The following is a 12,292-nucleotide window of genomic DNA, read 5'->3' on the forward strand; positions in this document are numbered from 1 at the left end:
ACCCTATGGACAAAAGGTTTGTGGACACATGATCATAGGAATATTGTGTGCTTTTGAACATCCTTTTCACATTTTTTCCCCATTTGCTCTTTATATAACCTTCACTTTTTGGGAAAATGTTCGACTAGACTTTTTCAGTGTGTCTGTGGAGATTTGTGTACCTGTACTATGCAATGACAATAAAGTTGTATTTATCTATCTATTTAGACAAATGCAAAAAAACAACAACAAAATAAATAAATGATGCTCTATATGAACTGTAGAAATTACTGACTTAAGCTTTTAACTTAGTTAATCCTCTAAAGTTGGTCGAAACAAGGAAATACAAAAGTATAGTATCGGCTATGTCATAATATCAGCTATAAACCATGACATAACCACAGGTGTGACATGGTGTGCCTGTACCAGACAGATGTACACCTACACACCCAGATTATTGACAGACAAAAAAAGAATCTTGGTAACAAATGGTTTAAACTTTTTAACCACACTTTCTTAAATAAAGTGAAATATTAAATGTATGTTGTTGCAGTTAACATGAGCATAACTTGAATTTGGTTTGCTAAGACTAAGAATACTGGATTTTGGCTTCAGACACGCTAGTTATGCATAGTTATTTCCTCTCTGCAATATATAATTTGTGGTTCAGTTCTGACATAATTAAGTTCTTGTTTGCTCAGAAACATGCATTAATGTATGGATTCAGTTATATTTCAATTCAGAAACAGTGCTTTAAAGCACAGAGCAGAAACAAAAGTGAGAGCATGCATAGAGCTGAAAAGCGGAAGTGTGAATTTCTCACATCTGTATAAAGAAAATGCAGACTGTCTGCTTTAAAAGTTGTGTGGTTTGTAATTAATAAAATGTTTCACCATAAATTTGTAATATAAAACCACACACTGAGTTTTTTGCTACCGGAAGGGATTTAAAAACTTTTTAAAATATTTAATTCGTATAAGCATCCCGACAATGTTGCTAAAAGTGAGAATGGAATAAAAAGACCTCTGAAGTAATAGAAAGTTTTATAAAGAAAAGGGAAGTGGGATGTAAGTAAATATGTGCACCTCGTGCAATTTTCCTAAATAATTCCTGTTTATTTGTATGAAGCATTCAGCAATGTCCATTGTTGAGTGGTGAAAAGAATACTGAACATTATAAAATCATACTCAAGTAAAAGTACTAATAGTTCCTAAAAATGTGTGTGTAGAGTAAAAACACCTGTCCTAAATACTAAGTACGAGTAAACAGTAGCCATATTAAAAGTACTCAATAGTAGTGATTAGTGGGTGTTATGCTGTGAATGTTATTCCACATTAAACTTCCAAAATTAAAAATGTACTTACATCAGTGTTATTGTCTTTTATAGATGTTTCTTTGTAAGAAGAAACCAACAACAAATAAAACCCAGTTGAAACATTTCTTTTTGACTGCCAGCACTGAGAATCCAGTCATGTAATATTTAAAAAAGCAATCAAGAACCAGGTAACATTTATGACAACCATTCTTTAGGGGTCACCTGTTTCCTATGCATGACACTTTGTGTGAACTTCTTTTTGGGTTCAGTAGTTTGTGATGCTAAAGCAATGAGTAATGTGAAAATTGAGATTTGCCAATACCTTCACAGATTTGTTGTGTGCTATGTAAGGAGGTAGAAAAGGATTTTGTGTATTTAAAAGCTGATATAGAGCCAAGTCAAAGACTGAATGTGTCATACCATAAAGCTTGGGTTTTAGTGCCAACGTCAGGAGTCATTCAGTCAGCAGGGTGCTCATGTACGTACGCAGCTGCAATACTGTGGAATGCCAGTAAATTAAGTACTTTTCTAACATTTCCAGTGGTGGACTTTAATGACTTAAATGTAAGTGAAATCATTTTGTGAAATTAGTCGTTCCTTTTTATTTATGAGGATAAAAACTTAACTGGTCAACCAAGGCACCAATCAGGGTAGAGCTCACACTGTGTTTTAAACTTTTGTTTGCTGCTTGGTGGAATCTACTTAGTACAAACATACAGTTCAGCATCAGTTCAACAGCAAGCAGAACATTTTGAGAGTCATAAATGATGGAAGAAACTCAATTTTTTTTAAGTAGTTGAAAATAAGGTGTTCATGATCATTTTAATATATATATATATATATATATATATATATATATATATATATATATATATATATATATATATATATATATATATATATCAATGTGTGTTTGACTCATTAATATCATCCTTCAAATAGATTTGTGAATCTTAGAGTCTTATCAAATAAACTGAGTGGATTATGAGTCATGCAACAAAAATGATAATAGGAACATTATAGCCATAATAAATCATAGTTCTTTGGAAACTCATGTACATTTCCAGGCAGAAACATTTGTACTTTTACTTAAGTGAAAGTTTAAAGGGAGCACTTTTACTTTTACTGATGTAATATTTTATCTAGTGTATCTTTACTTTAACTCACGTTTGTATATTTCGTCCACCACTAAACATTTCTAATTAACCAACATATAAATTAATAATTTATTACAATGCACTGCGCATTCTGTAAACACATTTTTACACTTTACACATTTTTATACTTTAGGTTTGTGTATATAGTGTTGTTCCTTAAGCCACAAATTAAGCATCATCTAGTTAGAAGTGCAACCAAGAACAGCACATGTTTTTCCTAAACTTTTTAATGCCGATTTAAAATATTCACACCTGAAAAACAAACCACACATTAACTTCTTGCTGTCGACACAATTTATTAAATGCTACACTGCTACTACTTCTGGCGGAAGTTATACCCATATTCGTGTTCACAGCAGCACCACCAGTCATTCAGTGGCACTGAGAAATTTCCTGAGATTAAGTGATTATGGGATTATTATTATTATAGTGTATGTATCTGTGTATGTATGCATTTATTATTATTATTATTATTATTATTATTATTATTATTATTATTATTATTATTATATGCTGCAGATCCACCATAAGCCAGGCCAGGACAAACAAGTTACTGAAGATCATGGAGTGAATAAAAGTAAAGAAAGCTGAATGTAATTTAGATGATAAATGGACAAAAGCAAGTGGTGTTTCTAACCAAAAGACTTTTGGCTTTACAGTAAGGAAAATATACAGGTTGTAATGATATGTCTTGTACTATGATTATATAAGACTATATAGTACTTTTGTTTGTAATTTAATATAAAAGATTTCAATTAGATCATTTGAGACTGGTTTGGAGATACTGTATGCTATAACTACTCCCATTCATTATTTTTTAAACAGTCCAGTGGAAATCAGTTTACTTTAACTGTAATTACACTGTACTGCCCACTCAAACCTTCCCACTCACTTAATGCCAGCTCTGATCTGCCACACATGTAGTTGTCCGAAACGAGAAATTATTCTTTTGATAATTCAACTGAAATTGTCACATTATAATGATAAATATTGAGGTTTTAACACACAAATGCACATGGATTTCAGGTTTGAAGAATAATTTATTGTAGTGAAATTGTGGTATTTTGTTCTTGGTCAACAAGCAAAACCTTTCATATAATAAAATATAAATTAAGGTTCATTTATATTCATAAAAAATAGTTGAATACATTCAAACAAAAATACATAATTCTTAACTTGCTATTTACATTAAATAGTGTTAACATTTTAGATACACAATACAAAAAATTTTATTCAAATTATAGATTCACTGAATCAAATAAAAAGCCCCTGTGATCCTTTTGATGCAAAATATCACTGTGAACTAAAAGTCCTTCTTTTTCTGTTCACTCTGAGTGAAGTGTCCCAAATAGCTTGTCCCAGTGAGTAAAGTATGGAGCGTAGTTAGCCTTGAACTTTTGGTGATGAAGGTCATGATGTGGAGCACCTCCATACAGTCCGAAAGGAACAAGTCTGTGTGTGGCCCAGGGCAGATCATACCCACAGTGGTCCTCAACTGACAGCCACATGTTTAGGATATGAAAGAGCATCTCAGTGAACGGGTGGCAGCCCAGCAGCATGGGGTTCATTGCTGCAAAGAGTCCAAGCGACAGCGTCTCCCAAGCTCCTGAGTACTCTGTAGTTAGAGCAAACGTGGATGTGTGCTTATGGTGCACTTTGTGGAATGTGCGGTAAAGCCACGGCACCTTGTGATGCAGCAAATGCCAGATGAAATACTGGAAATCAAAGAGGAGCAAACAGCTCACCAAATGTCCGATGACTTCGAGGAAATCGGGAGCCTCTGCTGGGTAGATGACAGGTCTCCAGTACCAGTGCAGCACGCTCAGTGGGAAGATGTACACCATGTGATTGTAGAGGGAGAGAGCCAGACAGTTCCACATCATCCTCAAGGTCACTGGTTTCTGCTGTATTTTATATCTCCTCACCAGCTCCACTCTGGAGGACAGGAGGTCCAGAAGCACAAAGGGTGAACAGAAACTTAAGTAGACTGACAGTGAAAACAGTACCGGGAAAATCGGGGACCTTAACCAGGTCTCATACTGTAGGATGCAGTTCCAGATTCCCTGAAGCAGAGCTATGTTGCTCCGTGTCTGTGTGAGCAGAAGCATGTCGCTCTCTGGCTGAGTGAGCTGAGACATGTTCCTTGTCTGAGTGAGCAGAGACATGTTGCTCTGTGTCTGTGTGATCTTGTGAGCTGCTGCTTGAGGTTTTTTATAGAGTTTATTAGCCACACCTCTGGGAAATTTCTGTTTTCGGAAAACTCTGTGACGTCAGAGTCTTTGATCAGTTTAAAGCTGGAATAAACCCTTACATCTTTGTTAAACACTTGAAATTTTTTAGGTTATTAATTACTTCCTTGCCTGTTTTTTGCCTCAAAAGCAGGAAATTACATGGCATGAAAATATGTACTTGGCATAGTTAATACAGTTCATCATATTTATTAACAGGTTATGGCAAGCTACATTTGCAATGTAGCAACAAATAAAAAAAAAATACAGATTATTTACAATACAATAAAGTAAAAATACTTAATTACTTAAAAATCAACATACCTAAATGTATTGAAATGTATTGAAACATTAGACATGATTATAAAAGGCCCCCAAAAAAATTTAAAAACAAAATAAAATATATACCGGCTACATAAAGATTTTCATAAAACTGAAAATATCATGCACAAGTTTTACTCTCAAAAATCTTTTTAGTGTGTATTTTTCACCTAGAAAAGTGTACATATTATACATTTAAGTATGCCACTTACTTTAAAATATACTTTAAAGATGCAATATACCGAGGTTAAAGTCTCACACACATACAATTTGGCACTATTACTTATGAGTATAAGATATGAATGTTAAAGATTATTTTAAGCAGAATTATTGTGAAAGTACCTAACCTGATCACCAAGTAGGCTAAATACTGCCACCTATTGGGACTGAATTATTAAGTTTCTTCTATTACATTTTAAAAAGTAGTAGCTCAACATTAACCTGGAGACAGCTGTGTCAGGCTCTCTCGTGCCTATTATGTTTTATTCTTTTCTTTTTATTTTTTTTACTGTATAGACTGAAGAAAATGAGAAAAGGAAGTCTAGCAAATGGCACCTTGTATGCAGAGCTGGAGAAAAATTTTACTTATATCTAACTCTTGGATACAAGTGATAATTTCAGAGATTATCAACAGCCAGGACTACCAGACTGAAGCATTGTGTGGGGAAAATGTGACATCTCTGTGAGGTGGACTAGACATTCATATTCTGCAGTTTCTTAGAGTGATTATAAGACAAAGACAATGAGACATTGTAAGCTGCCTTTCCTACACAGTACAATAACACATCTAAACATGTTTTACATTTTGAGATGGCTGACACCAAGTTTCTAACAGATTCTGTTTTTTTCTTGGATGACCACTGTCAGTGTTTTATATGTAGGCCCAGTCTCAAAAGATGTTCTCAAAATATTTGTTTACTTATACAATAAGTGTCCTACATCTTTATTATTGCCTATCCTATCCTATCCTATCTCCTTTTAAATGTCATATGGAACTAAATACATATGTAAACAGTTTTCAGTCACCCATGATCACAGTGCAACTAATATATCATATCAGTATTACACTTTTATGTCCACACTGCATTCCCACCTTTGACTTGCTGCCAAATCTGTGTTTTGGCAGATGATAGCCTGTTTGACTAAACTGGAAACAAACAATACGTGCCACAAAAACACACTGGCGTCACATTGTTTTGACTGCAGACAATACAATGCAAAATAATTTTAATTTACAAAAACCTCCCCATGCCACCTCCCACTTAACCAACACACATTCATATTGTATTGTGTACTCATTTAATCTCTGAAGGAAATGAGAGGTAGAGTAGATGACTCCAATTACACTTAAAGTGAGGACATAAGATTTGCATTTGACCTGAGAATATGAAATGTAAATGACGGCTGTCGGTAGTACGCAGGTGTGGGGTCAAAACTGAAGTTACAGATTGGTAGATCAAAACACTAAAACATGGAGGGTTAAAGATGTTGAGACAAAATATGTTTGCTGAGCCCTAACAGTCCACAATCAATAAATGCAAAATGTGCTCCAAAAAAGGATAACCTGTGAACTGGTGATTCACTGATGCGTGTGGGGAGAAAAGACAACCATCTGGTCCGATCCCACAGAAGTGCTGCTATAACATTAATTGTAGAAAATGTTAAGGAGCCCAAGGGTTAGTCGGTCAGAGATTATTTGACAGCACAAGGAGTACCTGCACAACATTTAGGAAGGCAGATTTAATGTAAATATTGATTGGTGTATGCAAGATAGGTATAGCTGCAGATAAGGCATGAAACTATGTCAAGTCAATAAAAAACAAAAAACAAAGGAGATGCCAAAATAGCATGCACAAATAAATAAATTTTCCTTAGTACAAAAGAACGAATAACTCCACGGGGGTACGTTTTCCTTCTGAACTCTTTGCCTTAATGCATTAAACCTCTCTTGCCCCTTTTTACCTCCATGCATTTCTTTTCACTATTAGCACTTATCTAAGACAAACTTTGCCATCATTCACTCCCCTACAAAAGTACAACAATAAGCTGTATCTAGTGCTGGCCTGAAGTACTTGTCTGGCAGGTGCAAGCAATCCAAGATAATCAGGTAAGAATATTCTGGAGAGCTCCTGCATGGTCGCTCTCACTGTGCACCTCTACTACCCTCTGCTGGGTGCTGGTGGTGTTGCATGGCCTATTTACACCCCCAATCCATTTAGATTGCATTTGAAAAATACGTTCACTTCCCTGAACCCATGGTTTGAGAATGCCAAGACAGTGCAATGCTCTTGATAGTCCCTCTGTAAAAATTTGTGCGGATTTGTGGTAAGAGGCTCTGCCTTCCTCAGCTTTCTCAGAAGTTGCTGCTGGGCTTTCCTTGTTATGAAGCTGGTGTTGAAGGACCAGTTGAGGTTTGCTGCCACAATTTCCACAGAGTTGATGATGTTCAGTGGGGAGTGGTTATTTTGTATCCTCTTGAAGTCAACAACCATCTCTTTAGTCTACATTCAGAGACATTTTGTTGGCTTTCCATTTCCAAAAGTCCATTAACCTCTGTACTTCATCTCTGTATGCTGACTCGTCATTCTTGCTGAGGCTGTCCACCACGTTCATGTCATCAGAAAACATGAGGTGATTCGAGCTGTGCATTGCTAGACAGCCATGAGTCAGCAGTGTGAACAGCAGAGGACTGAGCACACAGACCTGGGGGGCCCCAGTGCTCAGTGTGATGGTGTTAGAGGTGTGGGTTGTGATCCAGACTGCCTGAGTTCTCTCAGTCACAAATTTAAGAATCCAGTTACAGAGAAATGTTTTCAGGACCAACAGGCTCAGCTTTACAGTTAAATGCTGAGAAAATATAGAGTTGAATGCTGAACTGAAGTCTATGAACAGCATGGGTGTGGCTATTGTTGCTTTAGTGCAGAGAGACTTTTCATTATTGACTTTCAAAACTCACATGCCCCTGCTCCCCTCTGCTGGTTGCTGGTGGTGTTGCATGGCTTCTTCAGCTTGTTTTTATTTTATGTTCATAATGACCCCCGATCCAGTCAGACTGCATTTTAGAAATACATTCACTTCCTTGAACCCATGGTTTGACAATTTACATTTAATGTAAATGTAGTTTACCTTCAGAAATGCTTAAATGTACATAATACAACCATGAGGACATAAATTAATATAGTAAAGTTGTTAAAAAAATTCAAAAACAAAATTATAATAATAAAATAAAAAAATTACATTTACATTTATGGCACTTAGCAGACAACCCTGTACAGAGCGAAGTACAAAAGTGCTTAATATAAAATTAAATTGTTATAATGCCAGAGACTTCTGATGTTCAAAAGACTCTGGGTCTGATGGGTTTTATATCCTGACATGCACAGGCTTGCAGATTTAGAGACACATTTTTAAAACTAAAACCTATGAACTTATTCATATTTTAATTGATGCATTTCTGTTAAGCTGCTTTGCTGTGCTTTCCGTGTTATTAAATGGGTTATAACGCGAATTTATTGTGTGTGTTCCAGAGTTAGACTTTTGTATGACTAGAGAGGAAGAGAAATTGATTTGGTCTCGGACATACTTAAAAATAAATTTTCAAGAAAAGCATAGACATTGTGAGGAGAGGTCTGCCAACCCCGAAGCTAGCTAGCTTGCCTCAGCCCGGGAAATGGTTTGTTCTCCACTTAAAGACCAGTAAATACGAGCAGTACCACTGGACTACAGCCTCTGAGGAGCGGTGCAATTTATGAATATGTATCTCTGGTAAGTAGGTTGTATTTTATTACATTTTTCATGTTTTTGTCATGTTATTAGACAAATATTGATTCTGAACTGCTCCAGATGATGTAGGTGCACAGTTGTGGTTGTAGTGTAGAGGTTGGAGCTTGCTTTAGTAAAATGGTATTCACCCTCCATATGCAAAATGCCTCTCTCTCGCTCTGTAATGCCATGCGTTGTTATATTGTGTTTTTCTTTTGTATTGATGGTTTCTATAATTGCTACATAATAGTGGTGCTATTAAGAGGTAGATTATGTCAGGTAAGTCCCCACTGAAGGCCCAGGTAACAATACACGGCCCGCCCCTGGCTTCTGCAGATATTCTAGTATTCAAACACAAATTACTATTACAAGAATACTCAGACTTTATATTTGAGGCTCTGTAAATTACATTGCTCAAATGCAGAAGTTCCATTAACATGCTTATAATAACATTCAAATATTTCAGAAAAGATCGACTTAAACAAGCCATTGCCACTAACCCAGATGATGTTCTCATCATCACATTCAGTTGGGTTTGAGATGAGCTCAATAGATCAAGTACAGCAAGTGAGAGAGCCTCGTGAAGCAAGCCTTAGAAAGAACACCCAGAACACCTAGATGAAATTCAATATTTTGCTCCATCTTTCTGGAATCCAGTTGTTAACTTTTGATGTCCCCAAGACAAAATGCAAACACTTCAGAAAATATTTGAATACTAAATTCTTTTCAGTTTCCTTTCCTGGGCCCATGGATAGAATTAGATGGTTTATATTCGTGCCACAGTAATCTTGCTGATCGGGTTTCATGCTGTGATGAAAACTGAGATGATGACCATGATGAGGCAAGAAAAAGGGGTACTTAAATTTACCCGTAATTGCCACTTTGACGTTACAATCAAGGGTGTGATATGTGGATATTCAGTTTGCAACTATCAAATAATATTAATTTTTTTTATCATGAACACTTTTCAATGTGCATATATGACATTAAAGATTACTTACCTTTAATTATTATTATTAAATTTTTTTTCTTACCATTAAATCATAAATTAATTTAACACTTCAAATGTATGTTACAGTATATGCACCTTTCAAGAAATAAATTATATTCTAAATCTACAAAACATCTTGTGCCCTTTTGGTTTGAATCATTTATATTTGCTTGCCTAATTCAATCAGTTTTCATCATGAATATGACTCATTTTTCTCTAACAGTTCAACTCAAGACACAGATTTAAAAACAAGACTTTTTCAGCAAGAATGACATTTCACCTGGGCTCTGATTAAAAATTTAGATCTCAATGATCTTCTGAGCAGATTAGAAGAACAACTTAACCTGTATACAGCTACACAAAGCTGTATAGGATTTGTAAAGTTTCTACAAGGATTTATTACTGAAGCTTTCAGCAACTGTGAGAAATCTGTAGAACTCATTAAGGTTCATGGAAATGACTGTAATAAGCTGTTTGTTGTTGAGTATGGAGACCTTGCATTGTTATACTTTCATATGGGTAATTTTGCAGAGTGTGAAATCTACCTAAATAGTCTAAGGGATAAAAAAAATAATATCCATCTGTCCCATATGCTGAGGTGCTTGGAGAGAAAGGATGGACATTCCTTAAGTTTTCATTTAAATATTATGAAAGGGCTGGACACTAAGAAGGGTGAATGGAATTCTGGCCTTGCCATTGCTCTGTATTGAACAGAGTTTGAACACCAGGACGTGCACCAGAAACTTCAAATGCTGTTAATAAACTTAGACGAGCTATAGCCACTAACCCAGATGATGATGTTCTTAAAGTTCTGCTTGCTCTGAGATTGGCTGTTTACAAGAAGTACAGTGAGGCAGAGAGCCTAGTGGAGCAAGTCTCCAGAACACACACATGTGATTCGCTATGTTGGAATGTATTTACTCATTGATAAGAGAGAATTAGAGAAAGCTTCCAGCGCACCCTTTATACACCATCAGCTGGGGCTCTGCTATAAACAAAAGAGTCTGAAGCTGAAGCAGGCAGGGAGCCACCACACAAAAGGTGCAGAAATTAAACAAGCTCGATAGCAATATATCTACTATTTGGAGATGGCAACCAAAAGCAAAACCAGCTACATTGTTGCTATGATTGAACTGGCCTTCCAATGTTGGGGTAATCAAAGATATGTCAATAGAAAAAGAAATATTCCAGAAAACATTTCTGGTAGCAAAAGAAAAAAAGACAATGCCCAAGTTGTTCATCACTATTATGCACAATTTCAGAAGTACGGTATGAGATGTGAGCCTGCTGCCATCAAACATTACAATGAATCTATAAAGATAAATCCAAATTGATATGATGGGAAAAGAAGTGCTCAAAGTATGAGATTGCAAAGAGAAGGATTGAGAACAACCCCAATGATGAAGAGGCCTTTGGAATACTTGGAATTGTTCATAAGGAACAAGGAGAAAAACAGCAAGCCATAGAGTGCTTTAAGAAAGCGCTGACCTATGTAGATAATGAGGAGTACCTCAGTGATCTTTGTGATCTTAGGCTTTCTTTACGGTAATATTAGCAATATGATATACAATTCATATGATATACATTTATGTGTAAAAGATAGTACACCCTTTTGGAATGTAATGGTTTTACCTATCAGGATATCAAAGAAATCATCTGATTGTTAGTAGGTCTTGTTTATCTGAAGTTCAATACACTTCAGATATATTACTCAATGTCATTATTTATTTAAAAGACTCAATCTGTGAGTACATATATCTTATTGCTTCCATAACAATTAAGAAGCTAAGTATCAGACAGTTGCTGCTAATCAAATGCCCTTGATTAATTGATCATGAGCAAGTGTGACCACCTCTTTAAAGGTCCAAGCTTGAGCAGGTTGCTAGGCTGGAGCATTCAGGTGTTAACACAACAACAAGGAGAAAAGACATCTACAATAATCTTAGAGAAGAATACTTGCTGCCTTTCAATTTGGAAGGGTTACAGTATAAAGCTAAACCATTTCTACACAATTTAAAGTCCATCATTCTACAGTGAAGAACATTATTCAGAAGTGGAAAATTGCAAATCTCCCCAGGAGTGGACGTGCCAGCAAAATCACCCTAAGGTCAGACTGTGCAATGCTCAGAGAAATCAATTAAATATAAAGTTCAAAGGGGCTCTCATAGGTTGTATAGCCAGAGACCTATTCAATTTTCTGTTACTCTTGAGGTTTGACTTAAACTAATTAATTTCAAGTGACAGGTAAATGAAGGCAATGACTATTAAGTACAATAATTAATATAATAAATGGTGGATGAATGGTGGATTTCTACCAATGCAACTAAACCCTAAACCTGCAACTAAAAACACACTGCCTAGAAATGATTTCCTGGGTAGTGCTGAACCTTAAAAACTATCTACACACGTGGACAAAATTGTTGGTACCCTTCGGTCAATGAAAGAAAAACTCACAATGGTCACAGAAAAAACTTTAATCTGACGAAAGTCACAATAAATAAAAATTCTATGAATGTTAACCAATGAAAGTCAGACATTG

At 35.7% G+C, this 12,292-nt stretch overlaps 1 protein-coding gene and 1 pseudogene across 2 annotated transcripts; one reads left to right on the forward strand and one right to left on the reverse strand.

Annotated features, from left to right (window-relative positions):
• Positions 1 to 3,471: 3,471 nt before the first annotated feature.
• Positions 3,472 to 4,652, reverse strand: ch25h (cholesterol 25-hydroxylase). Its single transcript, XM_083556170.1, has one exon. It carries the CDS (start codon positions 4,614 to 4,616, stop codon positions 3,777 to 3,779), a length of 840 nt encoding a protein of 279 aa, XP_083412296.1. The 5' UTR covers positions 4,617 to 4,652; the 3' UTR covers positions 3,472 to 3,776.
• Positions 4,653 to 9,920: 5,268 nt separating this feature from the next.
• Positions 9,921 to 11,854, forward strand: LOC310735091 (interferon-induced protein with tetratricopeptide repeats 5-like; annotated as a pseudogene). The gene is made up of 2 exons (XR_014538177.1): positions 9,921 to 11,423; positions 11,702 to 11,854. The product of XR_014538177.1 is annotated as an interferon-induced protein with tetratricopeptide repeats 5-like (transcript).
• The last annotated feature ends 438 nt before the right edge of the window (positions 11,855 to 12,292 follow it).

This window comes from Silurus aristotelis (assembly GCF_946808225.1).
Source record: "Silurus aristotelis genome assembly, chromosome: 12".
Taxonomy (NCBI): Eukaryota; Metazoa; Chordata; class Actinopteri; order Siluriformes; family Siluridae; genus Silurus; species Silurus aristotelis.

Excerpts from the sequence above, each read along its gene's own strand:
- ch25h (XM_083556170.1), bottom strand. The coding sequence starts at position 4,616 with ATGTCTCTGCTCACTCAGACAAGGAACATGTCTCAGCTCACTCAGCCA.